At 38.5% G+C, this 23,958-nt stretch overlaps 1 protein-coding gene across 3 annotated transcripts in view; it reads right to left on the minus strand.

The window, feature by feature from the left end:
- The window catches only part of pde3a (phosphodiesterase 3A, cGMP-inhibited), a 79,742-nt gene that overhangs the window by 36,629 nt on the left and 19,155 nt on the right, over positions 1–23,958 (minus strand). For 2 of the 3 annotated variants that reach the window (XM_043236978.1, XM_043236979.1), the window contains exon 2: positions 3,454–3,504. The exons of the other annotated variant lie outside the window; for it this stretch is intronic. In XM_043236978.1, coding sequence (XP_043092913.1) covers positions 3,454–3,504 — 51 coding nt within the window. The remainder of the gene's footprint in view (positions 1–3,453; positions 3,505–23,958) is intronic. 3 annotated transcript variants of the gene reach the window in all.

Below are 23,958 nucleotides of genomic sequence, written 5' to 3' on the forward strand. Positions count from 1 at the left end.
CAGCCTCGGGATCCTGGAGATGGCTGCTTTCCACAGATCAATGAGAGGAAAGCAGGCAGAAATCAGGCTGCAGCAGGACTTTGAAGTGCTAATCAGTCTTTAATGCGGCAAACACCATCCACAGACCAGAGACAACCAAGTCCCCTAATTCACTAATGATAAAACAACTGGCTAATTAGAAAAGAGAGTGAGCTCTGTTAGCTCTCAAACACACACACACACACACACACACACACACACACACACACACACACACGCACACGCACACAAATGATTTCAGTGCATCATGTGTGTCTGAATATGGCTGTGAAGCAGAAAGAGCAGCATCGATCCTCAGTGGGAGGATATCCTTCTGATAAGAAGGCTTAGACACTGAACACACACACACACACACACACATCGCTTTAGCCGATAAAGTATTGCTTCTATACTCGGTTTTCACTTTAAGGTTGAGTACTTTCACAACAGAAAAAGTGTTTAAGTTTCATGCTTTCTGAAGCCCATCTTACAACACACACACACACACACACACAAACACACACACACAAATATTTAATACATAAAAAAAAATATATATATATATATATATATATTTTTTTTTTATACTTATATGTTCTTGTGAATATAAAATAAATTCTTAAATGTTACTTTTTAAATTAGTAGATGTTTTTGTAGTGTGTTCAGGTTGTTTTAGTGTCATTGAGAGCTTTTATTAACATTTTGAATTATGTTTTTTAATATATATATATATATATATATATATATATATATATATATATATATATATATAAATAAATAAGTAACTTGATCATATTAAGTGTAAAACAAAACAAAAAAGATGTATATATTTATATTCATATTAATGATATCATATATAAATATATTTAATATAAAAAAATTCTTAAACATATACATACATTTGTGTGTATTTATATATACCTAATGAATACACACACAAATATAATGCAAAGAGAAATGTTGGGATACACTATGCACATATATATATATATATATATATATAGAGACAAACTGCCTGCTGGTATACAACAGAACCAAACACACACACACACACACACACACACACACACACACACACACACACACACACACACACACACAGACACACACACACACACACACACACACACACACACACACACACACAGCGCTCACTAAGAACAGCACACACAGCGTTCTTTCCTCCCGTGCATTGTTCGCACTATCAGCTCACGGCCTCAAGCTTCTCCCAAGGCCCAGTGCATTATGGGAGGTGCCCTCACTGGCCCGGCGCGCTCTGACAGCTCTATTGTGAGACTCTCTGACTGACGGCTGATTTCTGAGGTCGTGTTCAGCCGTGTATTACGCTTTAACGTACGTCTCTGTCAGCGGGGCAGTAGTCTTAACAGCTCCCCGGCGGTCTAGTTTCACACAAATCCCCGGCTGCCAGCGCTACGGAGGGAAGCGTGCCACGGCGCAGAGAGACCCGGCGGAAAGAAGAGGACTCGAGAGCTTCCTCTCTGTCGCAGGCGAAGGCAGAAATAGGTGGAGGTTAGGCTGCTGGGAATGAACGAAGCGCAGAGGAACAGAAACGCGTCACCACAGACGTCACCGTACTCCCCGCTTTCACACAGGACGGCGAGATCAACACATGCAAAGTGCAAACACATTAGCATATCCACACACACGCACGCACTGTGCTTCCATGATTTATGAGGACTCTGCATAGGCCTAATGGTTTTTACACTGACTGTGCAGACTGTATGTGTTTTTGTCCTATACCTAACTCTACCCCTTACAGGAAACTACTGGCATCTCTAGATTTTTATAAGCTTGTTTCCTCACTGGGACCTAAAAAAAGGTCAAGAATTACTAGTATTCCTATCCATAGTGAGGACATTTGGTCCCCATAACGTGATAAATACCAGGCGCACACATACACATGCATGCATGCACACACACACACACACACACACACACACACACACACGCTGGGGAGTTCCTGAATAAAAAAAAAAAAAATACGTGCACACAAAATTATCATTCTTTCTGTCATGCCATGCTGTCATAATCTACTAAATAATAATTTATTTGATAATAAGATCCCGTTATTAATTAATAAAGGTTAAAAATAACATTAACTAAGAGTGCTGTAGAATCACTTGTTAGTAGTTAGATCATCATGTTCTTCGTGTTAACTAACACCGTTAATAGAATAAATCTTTTAACTATTAAGTTATGCATTTCTCTTCTTTCCAATATAACTTTGCATCCGGCACTTCTTCACCAATATCACCCTCCAGGAACTGACATCATTTTGGTGGGAAAACGCACGTCCTCGAGTCATATTAATATTTTGCAGCTCCAGAGCTGAAAGCAGCAGCAGAGGAGGTCAAGAGTGATGATGTCAGAAGGATGTTTGAGAGACCTCACATCCCGGTCACAGGCTCGGGGTCACACACACAGGTCACCCGCTCACACACTCATTTACACCGGCGGTCATAATGATTAATCAAAGCACTCACAGCCACCGCTGCACCCCGGGAATCAGCTTAGAAATCATATTCAGCGTATAGATCTGTTCCAGACGATCACGATTTACCGCGTTATTTTCTTGACAATTAATCATAAATAAATAGCGTAACGCTGAAGGTCTTTGCATTAGATGCAGCTCGCATTGGAATGTAGTTTTTAATATTTACACAGTAAAGGACTTTTAAAGTTGAATAAAAACTAAAATGACTGGAGAGTAGTTAACTATGCACTAATTCACTAAAAATAGTATTTTTAGTTTTCTACTTAAAAAAAAAGTTCACTTTATTTGAATTTGTTAGCACTTCTGAGGGAAAACTTTCACCACCAATTTTTAGTGCATTATTTTTTTATGATTCTTCATTAGATTCTTGTTATTATTTTTAAACTACGATATACAGTTGTTATTATTGTTATTAATAAACCTAAATAAGCATAACTAAAAAGCAGTTTGACAAACACTAGCATAATGAATACACTATTTATTTGCTTATTTTTACATAATAGTAAAAAGCGTTTCCTGATTTTTTTTTAATGAGTGTAATACTTTGTAAAATAAATACATGCTTAAGTGCTTTTTAAACAATGTTTAATTTTCATTAAATTAAAAAACACGTATTTTTTCGCTAATACGCTAAATTATTTAGAAAATAATGTCCCAATGCAAATAAAACCTCAATAATTTGGGCTTTAATTTCTTTTAGTAAAGTAAAAAAATAATTTTTGGAGGATTATGAGTAATATTTTTTATTGATGTTGTTGTTGTTGTTTCGAAAATAATGCCACAACGCAAACCTTCATTTTCTTTTAGTAAGAAATCTGTTTTGATTTTAGGATAAAATGTGACCCAGAAATGTTCCCTCTCAGCCTTCAGATTCACTCTCAGACATCCATCAGCTCTTTTTCAACCATCCAGACACTGACCTGAGATCCTCGGGCGCCTCTTTTGTGGTCCCATTCTTGCTGTGGGAGCATCTGTGGACAGACAGACGTGATGTTAGAGACACACACACACAGCAGCGCAGCACATATTCCATTCACCATTCACTATTCAGCATCTAGTGAGGCTACGCGCTCTACCTCGCTCGCTAAAAACACAGCGGGGAGAGGGAGAGGGAGAGAGAGACAGAGAGAGAGAGAGAGAGAGAGAGAGAGAGAGACAGAGAGAGAGAGAGAGAGAGAGAGAGAGAGAGAGAGAGAGAGAGAGAGAGAGAGAGAGAGAGAGAGAGAGAGAGAGAGAGAGAGAGAGAGAGAGAGAGAGAGAGAGAGAGAGAGAGAGAGAGAGAGAGAGAGAGAGAGAGAGAGAGAGAGAGAGAGAGAGAGAGAGAGAGAGAGAGAGAGAGAGAGAGAGAGAGAGAGAGAGAGAGAGAGAGAGAGAGACAGAGAGAGAGAGAGAGAGAGAGAGAGAGAGAGAGAGAGAGAGAGAGAGAGAGAGAGAGAGAGAGAGAGAGAGAGAGAGAGAGAGAGAGAGAGAGAGAGAGAGAGAGAGAGAGAGAGAGAGAGAGAGAGAGAGAGAGAGAGAGAGAGAGAGAGAGAGAGAGAGAGAGAGAGAGAGAGAGAGAGAGAGAGAGAGAGAGAGAGAGAGAGAGAGAGAGAGAGAGAGAGAGAGAGAGAGAGAGAGAGAGAGAGAGACAGAGAGAGAGAGAGAGAGAGAGAGAGAGAGAGAGAGAGAGAGAGAGAGAGAGAGAGAGAGAGAGAGAGAGAGAGAGAGAGAGAGAGAGAGAGAGAGAGAGAGAGAGAGAGAGAGAGAGAGAGAGAGAGAGAGAGAGAGAGAGAGAGAGAGAGAGAGAGAGAGAGAGAGAGAGAGAGAGAGAGAGAGAGAGAGAGAGAGAGAGAGAGAGAGAGAGAGAGAGAGAGAGAGAGAGAGAGAGAGAGAGAGAGAGAGAGAGAGAGAGAGAGAGAGAGAGAGAGAGAGAGAGAGAGAGAGAGAGAGAGAGAGAGAGAGAGAGAGAGAGAGAGAGAGAGAGAGAGAGAGAGAGAGAGAGAGAGAGAGAGAGAGAGAGAGAGAGAGAGAGAGAGAGAGAGAGAGAGAGAGAGAGAGAGAGAGAGAGAGAGAGAGAGAGAGAGAGAGAGACAGAGAGAGAGAGAGAGAGAGAGAGAGAGAGAGAGAGAGAGAGAGAGAGAGAGAGAGAGAGAGAGAGAGAGAGAGAGAGAGAGAGAGAGAGAGAGAGAGAGAGAGACAGAGAGAGAGAGAGAGAGAGAGAGAGAGAGAGAGAGAGAGAGAGAGAGAGAGAGAGAGAGAGAGAGAGAGAGAGAGAGAGAGAGAGAGAGAGAGAGAGAGAGAGAGAGAGAGAGAGAGAGAGAGAGAGAGAGAGAGAGAGAGAGAGAGAGAGAGAGAGAGAGAGAGAGAGAGAGAGAGAGAGAGAGAGAGAGAGAGAGAGAGAGAGAGAGAGAGAGAGAGAGAGAGAGAGAGAGAGAGAGAGAGAGAGAGAGAGAGAGAGAGAGAGAGAGAGAGAGAGAGAGAGAGAGAGAGAGAGAGAGAGAGAGAGAGAGAGAGAGAGAGAGAGAGAGAGAGAGAGAGAGAGAGAGAGAGAGAGAGAGAGAGAGAGAGAGAGAGAGAGAGAGAGAGAGAGAGAGAGAGAGAGAGAGAGAGAGAGACAGAGAGAGAGAGAGAGAGAGAGAGAGAGAGAGAGAGAGAGAGAGAGAGAGAGAGAGAGAGAGAGAGAGAGAGAGAGAGAGAGAGAGAGAGAGAGAGAGAGAGAGAGAGAGAGAGAGAGAGAGAGAGAGAGACAGAGAGAGAGAGAGAGAGAGAGAGAGAGAGAGAGAGAGAGAGAGAGAGAGAGAGAGAGAGAGAGAGAGAGAGAGAGAGAGAGAGAGAGAGAGAGAGAGAGAGAGAGAGAGAGAGAGAGAGAGAGAGAGAGAGAGAGAGAGAGAGAGAGAGGGCTCTCTGTCTCTCTCTGTCTCTCTCTCTCTCTCTCTCTCTCACTGTCTCTCTCTCACTGTCTCTCTTTCTCTCTGTCTGTCTCTCTCACACACACACACACACACACACTTTCCATTTTGTTCAGTGACACACGCTCATAATTCAATTTCACAGTCAGGCTGCCTTTACTCGCCGCTCTCCGCCGCTTAACAGCTTCTCAAAGGCTGTAAACTTTACACACTCTAATTAACAGACAGTAGGAGGTTCCCCCGAGGGAGAAAGCCAGGCCTCGTTGGCTCGAGAGTTGCACGTAAAAACGCGTCGCCCGCAAACTGAAGAGCACCCCGTGTCCGAGAAACACCCGAGGACGAGACGCCCTTTCAACCCCGCCGAAATAGCCTCAGGACTCCAAAGCCTGGGAAACTGGAAAATGCACGAATATTTTCCTTGGGTTTGAAGGGAGAGGAAGCCAAACAAATGGCATTCTGTCTGGGTTTATTGTATACAGCGGGACAGGCTGTAAATCAGGGGACTTGCTTCGACTCGGCCACCCTCGGACCGCTCAGCACAGATGTGACGGGAGTATTTACAGCAAGAGAACGTCTTAATAACCTTCAATATATTCTCCCAAGTTGAGGGAAAAACAGAAACAGCAGCTCAGGATTGATACATGTGTAGTCTGCAACAAAAAAAGGCATGGATGTAATTGCCAGAAATTTACTGTAAAAATATGGTACGGACATTCATCTAACAAAATGTACGTTATCTAAAAAAACATTCATTTTAAATATATATAAATTGTTATTTTTATATTCAGTATTGATGTATTGTATTTAATTTATTTATTTATTAATTTATATATTTATTTATTATTTTATATATTTATTTATAATTTATTTATTTATGGTTATTTCTATGGTTATTTTGGATTTTAATCAAATATCCCATATTTATATTCAAGTCCCATAATGTGCAACAACAATAACAATATTTGTTATTATATTGTTTAATGTTATTATAATAAATAATATCATAACAATATTAAATATATTATTATAAAATAGATTCTGTATTGAGTAGATTTAATTCTACTGTAAATTTACATTTAAAATATATTTATTGCTATGTTTAATATCCATAAATATTTTTACAAATATTTGACACACCTAGACACAATATTAAATGATAAAATGCAAATGGCTTTATGAATATTTTTAATCAAATATAGAACAAAAAAATAGAATAAAATAAAAACGTTTTTTGAGCTCCTTAATAATAATAAAAATAATAATAATAATGATAATTATATCATAATTACATTTTGAAATATTTTTATAAATATGTATTGAACTATTAACAAAATTTGTTTCATACCTTTACATAACGGACATATAAAGACAAAAAAAGAAAGTAAGTTATGTCATCATTAAAAACACGGATATATTAAAGATGCACATGATATAAACAAATACAAAACATTAAAATAAAGCAATAAACTTACAAAAAAGTTTTTATTGCAGTTGATCATTGTTTAGATAAAGGCAACTTTTTCTTTTTCTTTTTTTTTTTATTTATTTTATTTTTTTAATTTTTTTGTTTATTCTGAAGTCTTAAAACATGTCTTCCTTTGCACATTTAAAGGCCGTACGTAGAGCAGCGCATGAGCGTGGCTATCGTGATACCAGCACTGTACTTTTCTGCTAGTTTTCTTTCTGTCTGTCACACGGCAGCATGATATTTTGACAGGCTGGAAATGCTTCTGTCGTTAACTCCGAGTCAATCAGAGGAATCTCGGCCGGGTTACGTAACGTTACGTAAAGGCTCTCTGGCCGAGGGTCGAGCCGCGTCCTCGGCTGAAGCTTCAGGAAACCAGCGACTGTCATTCATGACATTGCCGTCGTGCATCCATTCATTAGTTCGATCGCTGGCTAGTCGAAAAGGCTTTTCGGGATCTCAAGAGGCCTGAAACGCAGCTTGTGTGCACAAACCATTTGTTCTTTTGCTTTGGCAATAAAACTACAAGGTTATGTGTTGAAGCATTATATGAACATATAATTACACATTATACAAAATATATCAGAGTGGCATTACGGAGCAGGACATTTAAACCGATTTGATTTATTTGTCTTTCTCAAAGCAAATCAAATTCCACTGTGTGATTTTAGCTTTAAAGAAATGGTTCACCCAAGCATCATGCAGCATGTGAATGGGTGCCGTCAGAAGGAGAGTCCAAACGGCTGATAAAAACATCACAATAATCCACGCCACTCCAGTCCAGCAATTAATGACTTGAGAAGCCAAAAGCGGAGTGCTTTTTGCAAAACGAATCCATCGTTGAGAGTTTTTAACCTTTTTTCTGGGTTAAAATATGACTCCTCCATCCATAACATTGCTTAATATTGTTATAATTGTGACGTTTTCATCCGCTGTTTGAAATCTCATTCTGACGGCACCCATTCGCTGCAGAGCACCCAATTCCACTTTTCTCTAAATCCGGTGAAGAAACAAACTCATCTGCGTCATATTTCAGCAAATTTTCATTTTCGGGCCAAACTACTACTTTAGCAAACGTTGTTAACAAACACACCCGTCGTTTCCCCTTTAGACCAACACCACTAAAGCCGTCCCGGTTGAGACCGAGCTTCAGGACAGGTGCATCTGCGCTCCTTCAATAACGTCCACGAGGACGAGACGCGTTTGCAGACAACTACCCGAGAGAAACGCTTCTCTTTAAAAAGTCAACACGCGGCTTTCCAAAACCTGCCAGCCTTCTGGTCTGCGGCAAGCGTGGCATTTAGCTGCTATATTAATAACAGAGCCTGACGCAGATCCACCCTCATCCACCGCTGTTAAAATCATTACACTATTCATAAAAACGCAGGAGCGCGGGCAGACGAGAGATTTTCCGAGCTATTTTAAAGGCTCGAGTCACTCACTCGAATCAGCCTTTATTTACAGATAATTGAACTATTACTCCACTCGCCCTCTATTTTAAAGATATTTGCAAACACAAAACAGCACCCACGATTCTGATTCAACGGCGCGATTGGATTTAACAGCATCCTCGCAAATATTTATCTTCCCCCCCGATACGAAAGCGGCGCTCGCTAGAGAGGATTTCTCAAGGGAGCGACACTAACGGGCCGTGTTAATGAGATTTCTCTTTATTCAGACGTCATTGTAGCGAGGACAGACAATAATCTGCCATTAATAAGCGAGCTCTCGGTTTTCTAAGCGAAAGGGGTGAATGGAGGAGAACTAGTCATGACAGAGCGGCGCGGCTCTCGGAGGACTAAGTGACAGATGAGGCAATCCTCATAATAAGGTGCATGATGCAGCAGCGCTTTAATATTGCATGAACGAGCTGCAGCCGGCAGACCCGCTAGCAGCAAAGACGCGCTCTTCTCTCGCTCGCCGTTTCTCCGGCTCTCCGCTTGCGTTGGGAACGACGTACTACCCTTCCACAGCTATTTCTGCAGCATGCATGCTGTGCGCTGCGTGTGAACGTTCTCTATGAATGGAGTGAGTACCTGCTGGAGTATGCACTGCATGGGACTTTAAAGTATCTTTTTATTGCATTTTATTATTAGCATTGGATTAAATAGAGTAACACAAAATAAATAACTCAAAATATAAATTATAATGATAATTCTAATTTTGTGTGTGTGTATATATATATATATATATATATATATATATATATATATATATATACATATATATATACACATATATATACACATATATATATATATATATATATATATACACACATATATACATATACATATACATATACACATATATATACACATATATATATATATATATATATATATATATATATATACACACACATATATATATATATATATATATATATATATATATATATATATATATATATATATATATATATATATATATACACACACACACACACACACACACACAGTATTAATAGTATTAAATATAATTTATAACTTATAGGACTAAAATACTTTTTATTGACAGATTTTTTTATATTTTTATTATTATTTTTATTGTTATATTATTATTATTATTATTATTATTATAGTTATTAGTATTATTAACAAAAACCAATACTATTAAATGTAAATTTTTACTGTTATGGTACTCTTCATTTATTCACTGGATTAAAAATTTCCATAACACACACACACACACACACACACACACACACACACACATACACACATACATATATATATATGACTCTAAAATACCTTTTTATTGACAGATTTCTTACCAGTTATTATTATAGTTAATATTATTATTATAGCATTTTTACTACGAAAGTAGTCCAAAAATGCATTATATAAATCAAGGAATCAATGTATTATATAAATCAAAGTATATTTTCACTGTGATACAGTAGTTCTTCTACAACGAAGGCAAGAAAACTGTATGAATGAAAATGTAGGAGAATGTAGGAGGAAAAACTGTATGAAACGTGTAATAGTTCATAATTATTGTTAGTATAATGTCATTATTATTAATTTACGTATAAACAGATCTAAGATCCTTAGATCTTTCTAGAACGATGAAACGAAATGCACATGACACCGTCTCCCATACTCAGCGTACTAGTACTCCATTCAGGACGCTTTCGGTGTGTTTCTGTAAATCTGTCAGGGTCACGTGACCTCCCTCAGCTGCAGCAGCCGAAAGCAGGACTTGAGACGCATCTCTCAGCCATTACGCCGCTAATGCGCTTTTAATAATGTAGAGACTGTGGGTGAGCTGGGAATCACGCAGGACCGATGCGCAGCCCAGCGCTGGATTACCGCTCGCTTATTTCACAATGATTCATTCATATCCACGGGTTACTCCACACACGCTCGCTTCATTTAAATGAGCCATTTCTCCAGCCCTGCGTTCAATTGTTGATGAGAAAAAAACGTAAAGGGGCCGAAAAGCTGCAAATACGCTCCTTATTTGTGCATCTGCGCCCTGCGAAACGTCTGTGTGCGCAGACTGTAAAGTGAAAAGTCTCGTCTTTGCAATGAAAAATGAATAATAGCCTCCAACCATTCCAGGCTCGCTCCGCGTGTCAGCTCAGACTGGATTCAGCACAAATCACGCTCACGCTTCAATAAGGCTGCATTCTTTAGTGAACTATAGGCTTCTCTTTCGTTTAATTGATTTTATTTACTGATGCCGTTTAGGTGTCCTGCAGGAGGCGCAGTGAATGCGATCCTAATGGCGCCACAGCAGCGATATTATGAGAGGAGTTACTGTGAGGAAAAGACCGCTGAGCTGCCAAACAGCGTGTATGCATATAGAGCACTCTCATGCACATGCATCCGAATGTGCTCTAAATCATAATAACGATGCATGCGGAATATCATAGTTGATCAGCATGGTTAATGTTAGCGTTGATACTGCGCGTCGCAGAACGTTTACTGCCATAGTCTGACACCTTTTAGGGAATAAAGCAAAGAAAATGTGCAAGGAATGTGCTTGCATTAGGTAGATGTAACTACAATTGCTTATCATTTGAAAACAATTACATTTTAGCAAAGAGAGGAATATGCATACACGTATGGAAGCCTGCTTCCACCACTAAATATTATTATCATCTCAGAATTGCATCATAAAAAACTCGCAAATCTGAGAATTGTGAGATATGAAGTCAGAGTTGTGGGATATGAACTCACAATTGCGAAAAATAAAGTGTTTGGAAATGCATTAAATGTCTTGCTGCTGAATCTGACAAACTGTAATGCAATAAAGCAGAATGTTCAAAAATAAAAATGCATTACGAAAGTGGATCTGGCCACCTGACAGACATATATTATAAAAAGGAAAAACTATATATGCAGCATTTAGTTAATGTTAATTAACTGAACGCTGACAATGCATGTTGCACATTTGTAAAAATGAATATAAAACTCATTTTACTATAATCCAAAACACTCTTGAGAAAAAAGCAAAAAATGTGCATTAAGAAAGTGTCGGAACAATTGATGCTGACTTTCATGAACATAAATAAAAATGATTAAAGCTGCAGTTGAAAGGCATTGCATTCAGAGGCAATCGATTAACATTTATGCATCTTATATTGGAAGTACGCAGTTGATCAGTTCAAATGATATGTAATGATTCATTTTTAAGCAATCTTCGGGATCTTAGCATGACGTTGAGCAGCACAGCGATAAACAACACTGGCATTAGTCCCTTATCACAACAAATGGCTCTCTGCTCTGTTAAAAGAAACAGCCTAAATATTTGTTTAAAGTCAGCAGCTACTAACCAAAGCCCATAAGAGTGATTTGGATGCGGTCATACGGTGCGATAATGACTTTTCAGTGTCTGTTCTAGGTCACTGGGCCTGACTGGCGCTGGACATCCCTGTGCGCCTGTGAAAACTTATCTCTGTCAGCTCCGGGCCGCTCTGTCTCCTGCTCCGCGCAAATACCCCGGCCTGAAGACAAAAACAAGAGAGCCGGACAGGAAATGCTTGGCCTCCCCTGAGACCTCGACCTCTGACCCGACTCAGATCCAGTCCCAGAGGTTCGACGGAGGGGTGTCGGGAAAAGAGCGAAAGACCCGGAGAAGAGGTTTTAGGTTTCCAGGAAAAGAAAGACAAAACCATTGGCCAGACAAACCTTCATACTTCCACGAGGTTTGAGGTCAGAGATAGATAGATAGATAGATAGATAGATAGATAGATAGATAGATAGATAGATAGATAGATAGATAGATCTATCCATCATCATTTGATTCATTCTATCTATAACTGTTTTGATTCATTCTGTCTATCCATCCATCCATTACTGTTTTATTAATTCTATCTATAATGGTTTGATTCATTTTATCTATCCACAATTGTTCGATTCATTCTATCTATCCATCCATCCATCAATGTTTGATCCATTCTATCCATCCATTCATCCATCTATAACTGTTTGATTCATTCTATCCATCCATCCATCCATCCATCTATAACTGTTTGATTCATTCTATCTATCCATCCATCCATCCATCCATCCAATGTTTGATCCATTCTATCCATCCATTCATCCATCTACAACTGTTTGATTCATTCTGTCTAGCCATCCATCCATTGCTGTTTTATTAATTCTATCTATAATGGTTTGATTCATTTTATCTATCCACAATTGTTCGATTCATTCTATCCATCCATCCATCCATCCATCCATCCATCCATCCATCCATCCAATGTTTGATCCATTCTATCCATCCATCCATCCATCCATCTATAACTGTTTGATTCATTCTATCCATCCATCCATCCATCCATCCTTCCATCCATCAATGTTTGATCCATTCTATCCATCCATTCATCCATTCATCCATCCATCCATCCATCCATCCAATCTCAATATAAGTAAAGTTAATATCTGTTTGCCAGTTAAACTACATTACAAACTGAAATGTTTTGTTCATATCGCATTTCTCTTGAATTGAAAATAAAAACGGTATCAGGTTCACATTGAACCTCTCACACCATTAACTCATGCTAATCACAGCGCGTGTAAATCACCTTCTGTATTAGCTATTTGACTCGGCTCGGCTAAACTCTGTCACGCTTGCATCACTCCACAGAAAGGTCAGATTTACAGTTCCTATCAATACGCATCAGCTGCCCAGCAGAGATGAAAGCCCTCTGCAGAGCTCACTTCAGTGTAAAAGTCGACACGCTCCAAGCCTTTTGCGGTTTGCGTGCAGCTTCGCACAAAGGCCCCAACTTTTAATGACACCAGGAGTCTTGACTGCCGAAACGTATCCTTCGGTGTTTAAACAGCTCCACGCTACTCTCCGGCTCCAGTCAAAGCGGCCGGAGGAACAAATTGCTCCCCGGGACTCCATTTTCTGTTTTTTAGCAGCGCGGAGCCACAACAGCGTTAACACCATATCATTACATGTTACACAGCATGAGCAATGGAACGGCCTGAGCTAACGTGACCAAATGCACCGAGCCATAAAACCTCAGAAGAGACACACGCGGCAGTGGCGTTTGGCAGCGAAGAAGAAAGAGCCATTGGTTTCAAACTACGGCGACACGCGGCACTGACAGAGCGTGATTAAGTTTACTCACCGCTCCTAATATATTCTCAGGCTGTGAGAGCTGTCAAGTAAAGGCTATTAGAGGCCACTTGCAGTGACCAGATGAAGGATTTTCCCTCGCTGAGGTGTAATTGACTGTATTAGGGACGATGGGATCGAGAGCGGTAGTTCGGATCTGCTCGCTGTCAAACTGATATGGCCCACGTTTTGGAAATGTCAGGTTTGTAATGGATAAAATGCATTGGCGATTCTAGACAGGGACGCTTGGAAGGAGCTTGATGGATCTTCTGCACGCTCAATTGTGAATGACGGCCACTGGAAGATGTGTTTGCAAGGATCAGTGTGTGTGACAGAAAAAGAGACATCATTATTAGCGCTGGTTAGCGAGGCAATAGAGGAGAACAGGGACAGTAAATTGCTATTCTTCAATTCGTTCATGTGTCACTGCTTTGGTAAATGTCAAACGCTGAGCAGAATGTGAAATCTCGCTGTGACAGATAAAGCGTATGCAATCGGAATGATACAGAAATTCAACACAGGTGATGCATCCTGGGAAATTAAGTGTTATTCCACCTTGACCTACACACACAAAAACAATCGTTACATTACTATTATGCAATAGAATTAAATGAGACTGAATAGATGTTGATTCATCGAAGTTAACAAAATCTATAAATATAAAGTTGAAAGTAAAAAAAACACGATTGAGGTCCATTTATTTCCGTTTCATTTTCAGAATATGCATTTGAATAAATATTTGTGTGGAATTTCACAATTGTTTTTTTTTTTTTATTCATGCAAAACCTGAATTTAGATTGGCATTCAATTAAGAGAGAAATATCACCCTTAAAGCTATAAACGTACACACAAAAAAAAAACAATATATGAAGAATTAATTTGCAAAAACATAAATCACGTTTTTTTATTGTGTATTCCAATTAATTTCAGTCAAACTGTAGTTGTGTTATTTTGATTAGGTTAAAAAAACAGCTAACTAACTAACAATATTTTTTTTCCCAAATAAACTCTTCATATGTAAAACAAAAGGGGAAAAGAAAAACTAAAACGGGGAAATAGAAAATAATCCAACTACCAACAGGACAAGACAAGAGCTCTCTCCCTCCCCAAACCCTCAGAACTCAATTAGTTGAAGTATTTTTTTAAATTGATTTCAAACTGTGTCCATTAAAACTTAAGCCTTCTGGAGAGATGGCATGCTGTTGAAATTACTGTTAAACTTGCGCAGGTGAGGACAAGCAAACAGCCTCATTTATTGACACGCGTCCAGGTAGGTTCACTCACAAACACAAACGGCCATAAAGATTCCTGCTCAAGATGGTGTCTGCTCCAACAAACTCAAGCTGGACCACCCAGCACTGTATATGCTCACCGCTGTGAGTTACAGCCCATAAATATGGCATCCGACGTCAGTGACAAACCGGCCGGCCGCTCTTTAAGAGGTGACAGTCGGCGCCTTGATTCTCGCCATCTCCCGCCGCTTCATCTAAACAACCCCTGCTCTCCGTTAAAACGTCAACATCACATGCAACCTTCACGCTTCCCCCCGTGGGCACAGGTTAAAACGGGGCAGCGCGAAGCAAGTGACGAATCTGTTCTTTGTTCGTACAACAGGCCCCGAGAACATTGTGTTCACTCAAAGTGCTCCTGGCCAATTAAAAGCCTCCTCTCTCAGCGCTGCCTGCTGCTCTCCAGATCGCTTTGGGGTAGTGAGTGAGAGTGACGTAGGCCTGAGATCTCATGCTGTGTGCGCGTTGCTTCTGGCAGGGCCTTGTATGGAATAAAAGCACTGGGAAGGAGACTGCCAGTCACACAATGGCCTGGGAAGAAGAGCCAGCGAACGAGAGCGCGGCACGGGCACGGCGCTGAAGGTCTTGACCTCATTAGCGTAGCTAGAGATGCACAATGAGGCTCATCGAAGCATCTGTCGAGTCCCCACGTGCGCCTTCGCCAGACGAATTGCATTTACACAGCGCCGTTTAGACTGTCAACAGCCTTCGTCTGCTTCAAAACAAATAATCCCTCAAGTCGAATTAGGTTTTTGTACAGCGCTTCCCAAGTACTTTACCACAAAACAATGATACGAGTGGTCCTTTATTGCATTTAGTGTTGTGTAGCACGCATATCAGTGCTGGAGAAACCCAGATACGCGTCTGAGAATTCAAGAGATTTAAATATAGGTCGGTTTTGATCTATTAAGAGATTCGAATATCGGTTGCTTTTGTTCTATTAAGAGATTTAAAAAAGGTCAATGTTTTTATATTACACAATATAAATATCGGTTGCTTTTGTTCTATTCATGGATTGAAATCATGGTCAATAACGTTATATAAAACTATATAAATATCGGTTAGTTTAGCTCTATTAAGACATTAAGTTTTGCTCTATAAATTATTTAAATATCGGTCAGTATTGTTCTATTAAGAAATGTACATGTTGATTATTTTCAATTAAGAGATGGTACGCAAGACTCAGACGTGTTATAGATCCAAATGAAAGCTTTTTTGAAAACACAACATGGTCCGAATACCAGCAAACAAAAGGATATCCGAGGGGCGAGACAGAATCGTAATCCGGTAAACAAGCATTGGTCAGGGCAGGCAGCGAAACGTTCACAAAACAGCAGGCAAAAGTGCAGGGTCACAATCCAAACTAACAAAATGAAACAAGACAATGAAAAACGCTTAGTAGAGTCCACAACAAAACAATACTTTGCGACTTTCGTTTGGCATGGCCCAGGTTATAATGGCCACCGAACAGGAAGTCTCTTGAGAGGAAGCAGAGGGAGCAAAGACGGCCAGAGCAGAGGTGAGAGCTCCCTCTGCTGGCCTGGAGTTACAAGACGTTCATGTCAAAGCTCTGGTTTTGTTCGATTAAGAGTTTTAAAAATCGTTTTTTCTAGATTTAAATAAAAGTCAGATTTATTCAAAGATTAGAAAATCGGTTGGTTTTGATCTGTTGAGAGAGAAAAAAAAAAACTGGCAGATATTTAAACCTCTTAACAAAACATACCGATATTTGATTCTCTTAACAGAGAAAAATTGTACGTATTTGTTCCAATAAGCACATTTTTTTAATACAAGTAAATTTTGTCCAATTTAGAGATTTAAATATCGTCGAGTTATCAGTTAAGATATTTAAATATCGGCCAGATTGAAATATTGCCCATATCGGTTGGTTTGTTATATCAAGATTGATATTTCAAGTTAAAAGCCTTATGCTTGGGCATGTGCTGAGAGAGAATAATCAAGGGATTTTTGTTGTAAGCGAGAATATACTGGCTAGAGCATCTACTTAAAGAACTTTCCTGTGCTTTTCTCAGCATGTTTCTCCTCCAATGCATTATCTGGTCTTGTGCGCATGTGTACCTATTCATTTGCCTGGAGGGTAAATATTTGGCTTGGCAGGGTCAGCGGGGGCCCGGCCTGAGTAAGTGGCACTGAGGGAATTCTCTGTGTTCCCGCGGGGAGAGACGGGCACTGGCAGCTCCTCGCAAAGCCCAGCTGAGCTCGCTGCCAGTGGTCCGCACGTGGAGCCGGCGCACTGTTTTTCCCTTCATGCATCTCTCGAATAAAAAAGCGGACACACGGCGAGTCACTGCAGCTCTAAATGTCAAGTGTGATATAGAGGCACTTACGTCAAAATAAGATAAGATTACAGTGGGCTCTGCTGGGGCATCGAAGGCAGAACCCTCAAGTGCACCAGAAAAATGCATTAGTGCATGACAAACAGAGCGAAAGAAAAGCGTATAGCTTATTTTGAACGCATTGAATGGATTAATGTTGCCCTGCACCAACGGAAAGAAATGACTGCGACTATATAGACGTACACATTAATATATGTGCATGGCTGCAAACTAATTTATAGGATTAATTCAAGTATGCTAGTGTTTACTTTTAAATGAAGCATTTCGAGGGTCACGACTCTCTCAAGCTATGCATGTTTTTGAGTAACCAACTATATATTTGTGCTACAAAGTGTAGTTTGTTGGTTAAACAAATTGTCATAATAATAAAGATCGATGCTAATATGTTACTGATGATTTAAGCGTGCGCAGTCTTAAAAATAAAGGTTATTTATTGGCACTGATAGAATCCATGGAAACTTTCCTTTGCACAAAAGGTTCTTTATACGAAGTTTTATTTTAATTATTATGATTATAATTTTTTCATGAGCCGTTCACACAAAGCTTCTTTGAGGAAACTAAAACCCCCTTGTGAACGCCGAAAGTGTTGTATGCACATGCTAACCATCGCAAAGCACTATAAATCCATCTTTACTGTTTGCTAATCCCTCTCAGATTTGATTTCCCTCCCTTGGAGATGCGCTTAAGTCTTCCTGGTGCGTCCTGCCTCTCATCTCAGCGCAAATCTCCACACCTGGCCTCCGAGGAATCCCCATCATCCCGGACGAACCCCCTATACTAAGTGGGTTAGACTCAGTGGCCATGCAAGAGATGACTCACGCTGCTCATCAGCGGCGTAAATCCCATCAGAGATGCTCATCAATGCTAATTAGGCTCAAATGGGCCGGGCAGGAGGCCTGTCGATCTGCACAACACTCGCTCCCCGATTGCTTATTGATTCGATTTGCCTCTTGCGTCACGGCGGCCCCCACAGACCAGCGGCCATTCAAAGGGACAGGTGAGGAGGATCGTACGGAAGAACATTAGAACATTGGTTTATTACTAAAGAAAAAACAAACACCACCGCCAGCTGGAGAGGATGCAGACGTCTCCCAGCTCATTAGCGGGGGATTTGCTTTGTGAACTGGCCACCACTGATTATTCACCACGCTAAACATAACAACTTTTTGAATGCATGCAAGAAGGTTGGACCAAATTCTGAATTTAAGAATTTTGGAAATGAGCAATGCACAAAACAAGGAAGAGGAATTTAATGAATCATAGTAAAATCTGTATTTCATCCAATAAATAAAATATTACATATGATATTATATATAAATTTGAATTTATTAAATGCTTTATTACATTATTTATAATTAGATTTAAATGTATAATTTTTATATGATTTACTATTTTAATTATTATTAAATCGTATCATTAATTACAATAAAAAATATAATTATAATAGTAATAATTATATTACAATACAAAGTATTTAAAATATTACATTAAAATATGATTTAAAAATATATATTATTTATAACCATTTGTTTTAATTGTATGTGCAATATTAATTAGCCTATAAAAAAATGTAAGTTGTATTTGGTAACATGCACCGTGAGCTAACATAAATGGTTGACGAATGGAAAAATGAATAAATCCTGTAATAAAATGTATTGTTCATTGTTTGTTCATGTTCAGTTAATACATTAAAACCTCATTGTAAAGTGTTAGCATATTTATTTACCTATATATATATATATATATATATATATATGCATTCATTCCAAATCTGCATCTTGTTTGCTTCCTCAACCTCACATAATTCCAGTTTGAAAGGATGCATTCACAAGCATGCATGCAAATCTATACTGTGGGCCAACACTAGTATCATTAAGTATTTTGTGTTTTTAACGTTTTCTATCCCACTGCTATTAAGCAGTCAGGACAGCCTGAAAAGCGCATGTTCAGCGCTAGTTAGTGTAAAAGCAAGTTGAAACATACCCTCTAAAATGAAAACAGAAAACTGGGCCACATTTGCACTGTAAAGTTCTGAAGCCACCCCGAAGCACACAAATCTGGGCCCCCGGTCAAGACTGATTTTACTCCATATGGGAAATTTGCACTTTTTATTACAAATTGCGCATTAGTCTAATAAGAACCAGACAAGACACAGACTACACCTCCCCGAAATGCCAACCCAGAGCCAAGCACATCTGAAAGGGTCTTTCTGCTCGGAAAAGTCGTTGCGGGGCGGCCAAGTCTGCATTTTTCACAGCATTTACCTCGATTTACCTCGCTTTAACCGTTTACAGTATCAGTGAATCGCAATCAGAAGCGTTTTTAGAAGATTACAAGAGCCTCGATCCGAAATAATTGCCCGCTGTCGTTACGGATCTCTCTCGTGGGACTGAGGCGCGCACCAAAATAGACCAGAAATGACGAGCGAATTAAAGTCGCATGCGTCGGAACTGTGATCAAGGTGGAAATGTGATGTCTCATCTGTCCTTTGAGGCCTTTCTGAGCTGGCCAATAGGGTGATGTGCTGTTTTTTCCACTGGTTTTAGCACGGGTGACATTAGCGAGGGGCTCTGGACGGCCTGTGATTGGGTTAGTCCAGACTAATGGCCGAGTCTGTAGAGGGACTGCATTAACCTCACACACAGCCACACTACTGATTACATTCATAATACTAATGAGAACGTGTCTGGTGTCCCAAATCAGAGTAATAGAGCCTAACAGAAACCCGAGAGAGAGAGAGAGAGAGAAACACACACACACACACACACACACACACACAAACCTGCTGTTCTCCATCCAGCTGCTAGAAATGAGAACAACATCTCTGAGAGTCTCTGGAAAAAATCAAGTAGCTTTGTTATCTAAACGGTCCTAAATCATCGCTATACATTTAAATGAGAGTGTCTTAATGTCTTGTTTTCAGATAAACGCAGCAAAATGAAGGATCCTTGCACCTAAAACAACAGGAAATATCTGCAAAAAAAACTTTGAATTAACTGAAAACTGATGCTTTTGTTGCGTTGTACATGTAAACTGTTTTTAGAAAACCAGATTATATCAATATTAAATGAAATAAACGGCATTTGCCAGTAGTAAAATAATAGTATAACAAATACTAATGAAAAATTGTGTGTGTGTGTGTGTATATATATATATATATATATATATATATATATATATATATATATATATATATATATTTTTTTTTTTTTTTTTTTTTTTTTAATTTATTTTAGTATTTTATTACATTACTAATATAACATTTATTGAATATTAAATCATTTAGATTAATATATATATATATATATATATATATATATATATATATATATATATATTAAATTTTTTTATTATATATACACACCTACCATTACTACTGCTACTACTACAACAAATATATGAGGTTTTTGACCTCATTAATTGACGCTGTATGCAATTTTTGTCATTTCACTTCTCAAATAAATGTCTCTTGATTTAAGGCTCTTAATATATTTGTACTGTAATCTATTTTTGCAGCACACTGTTCATGCCGTGCTTGGTTCGTTGAAGCACAACCGACTTTCTAGGCATGTTTTATATTGTTTGGGTTTATTTGTTTTAGTTTAGCATTAAACCCCTCCCAGCTAAGGCATTTTAAAAGATTTAGTATTCTGGAAATGTAGATCGCAATAAATCATTAAGATACCGGCTTGAAAATCAATAATTTACTTTAAATGACGACGATGCCCACGAACGACAGCAAGAACAAGCCATTTTCCAGGACACAACAAATTCAGAGAGTTTTCTGAGAACCTCCGAGCGCTCCGGACACCGGTGAAGGTTCAGAGCCAGAGGTTTTCTCTGAAGCCTGGATAAGGGTCTTCCAGGAGCACCTCACTGAAGCTGCTGTTTAATGAGTCAGAGAAAGCATGCATGATCGAGCAGACACCATCATCCATCTGCAGGAGCCCGGGATGATGAATACGGGAAATGTCCTCATATATATACGTCAGTGATGTGTACACAACTGCTGCTGCTTATGGACCAACACTTCAGAGAAACACTCGCATGCGGCTAACCACGCAGTATAGAAAATTAATAGCTATGCCTTATGCTAGGATCATGCAGTATTTGCATGTTGTCGCATGGCGTAAAAAAAAAATGTAAGCGATCTAAAAACGTGCACGCTCTTGGGCACATAGAAGGATTAAGTCAAAAGCAGTGCATTGTGGGATAGAGTACACGATGAAGTGTGCAGACGTGCTGCACCTAACAGCAGTTTATTAATAATAATAATAATAATAATAATAAAAAAACAATAATAAAATTAAATAATAAAATAAATACATAATACATTTTATAATATATATATATATATATATATATATATATATATATATATATATATATATATATATATATATATATATATATATATATATATATATATATATATATATATATATATATATATATATATATATATATATATATATATATATATATATATATATATATATTATTATTATACATATATATTTTTATTTTATTATTATTATTTTTATTATTACTATTATACAAATAATAAGCAGTTTTATTACCTTAAGTATAAAGGCACATATTTATATATAAAATAAAAAAGTACAATGAAATTATTATACGTATCATAAACATTTTGCCTGCAGTTTTGCCTGCAACCCACAGGCCCAGAAGGATGACTACATACAAGATACTACATACTACGGTCTTTAAACCGCATGCCACATGAACGTACATATTATGTAGCACGCTACAACCTTAAACTGATATATGCTTCGAGCAGATCTAGATCCTAATCCCAGAGAAGCAGCCGAAGGGGGAAATGAAATAAAGGAGTAGTGCTTGAGTCAGCATCGCTCAGAGCGAAGCGGGACCTTGAAAGTACAGGAGCGCATCTTTGTGTGCAGAGAGACTTTGGCCGGTCTGTGGTAACCATGGCGACGAGAGTGGCAGGTGATGTATGTGAGATGTATTGTGGTTTGTATTGTGTTACTCGTCTACAAACAGCAAGAGCAATATAATCAACATCCTCTCTGGCATCTGACTCAGCATGAACACAGATGGGAGGACTGGGAAACAACTTCGGAAACAAATCTAAACTATGGTCACCATAGCAACCAGGTAAAACACCCCTAGCACGGAGTTTCGCGGTGGTAAGCACTGCTTCACCGAGCTAACACTGGGATAACTTTTTATATATTAAAAGTTTTTAATAATGCACACAGAGTGGGAACACTTTCGCCCGTGCGATTACAAAACAGCTGATGTCCAACATTTACTTTCTTAGCAAATCCATCAGGGGACGCGCAACAGGGGAGAGCTCACATCAGAAGAATTAAGTTCATAATTATCGTTCAGCGGGAGGTGATCATTAAATGCAAATGGATATTTCTGACTCTTCTAAAATAAATAAAAAATAAAAATCAAATATAATAAATAAAAACAAACAAATAGCATAATAATTAACTGTGAAAGTCACACTAGAAATGTATAATATATGGTCTATAATATATTTATAATATATATTATATAAAAAAACTATTCTGTGTGTGTATATATATATATATATATATATATATATATATATATATATATATATATACATATATATATATATATATACATATATATACATTTATATATATACATATATACACATTTCAATACATTGAAAAATATTCTTACATGAATCTTAAACATAATATTCATCATAAGTAATAATTTAAATTTATCTAAATGAACCATTTATTAAACATTAGTAGTAGTAGTGAGAAATTAATATATGAAGCAGCTTTCATTACCCAAATAATAATAATAATAATAATAAAAGTATTCAAAATGTAATTGTACTGTATATGCATCACGTAAATAAGATAAAGCGAACTAAAACACAGAAGAAATGCTTTGTAATAAAGTTAAAAAAAAAGCGACCCTCCATTCTCAGACTTAACGTCTTTGTTATTTCTTCCTAAACCTCAGTCTAAATTCTGTTCATTTTTTCCCCTCATAATTGTCCTTTTCCCGGAGCACAACTCCATGCGAGCAGGAATCCCTCTCGTGTGAGAGTCCGTTCTCCGTCCCGATACCAAACAAAGAGCCTCTCCTTCTCACACCAAAGATCTCAAACAAACGCAAGCGGCAACTGTCTAACGAAGACGCGACACTTTTCTGCCTCGTATCTGCCATGAGACGAGAGATAATTGGGGAAACTGGGACAGGCTGGATGTTTCAATCACTTTCCCATGCTTTTAGATCTGCAGAACTTTTGAACGAGATTAGAAGCAGACTGTTCCTGAGTTATCAGCGCGGTGTGACTCACTAATTTAGTTTTAAATCCCAGCCAAAAATAAAAAATGTCATCCTTCAAAGACCGTCGAGACTCGTGTTGTTCTGCAGCTGCAGACTCTTTTCCAGGGAGAAGAAAACAAGCAGCTCTTTTCAATACGATACCCAAAGAATAGAGATGCAGATCGTAGACCACAAAAATGTCCATCATGAAGCTTGCTTATTGCTTATTAGTGTGTAAACGGGTAAAAATATGACAGCATGGCAAATATTAATATACTGGTTTGCTTGAGAGAGAGTAAAACAGGAAAAATTATGTCTGTAATGTCAAAGGCATGTAATAGACCCTGCTCTTAAAATGCTCTTTAATTTCTTTCCTGCACAACCAACCAATCAGTCTTCAAAGAAGCTTTAGAAACGTTAAAGAGCTCCTTGAACGGATGCCCCTATTACAGGTGATGAAAGATTCATATTTTGGTTTTTCAGACCCAACAACAGGTTGACATGCACGCAAGGTTAAAAAACACATTCATTGTCTTATAAT

This window comes from Puntigrus tetrazona, chromosome 4 (genome assembly GCF_018831695.1).
Source record: "Puntigrus tetrazona isolate hp1 chromosome 4, ASM1883169v1, whole genome shotgun sequence".
Classification (NCBI taxonomy): domain Eukaryota; kingdom Metazoa; phylum Chordata; class Actinopteri; order Cypriniformes; family Cyprinidae; genus Puntigrus; species Puntigrus tetrazona.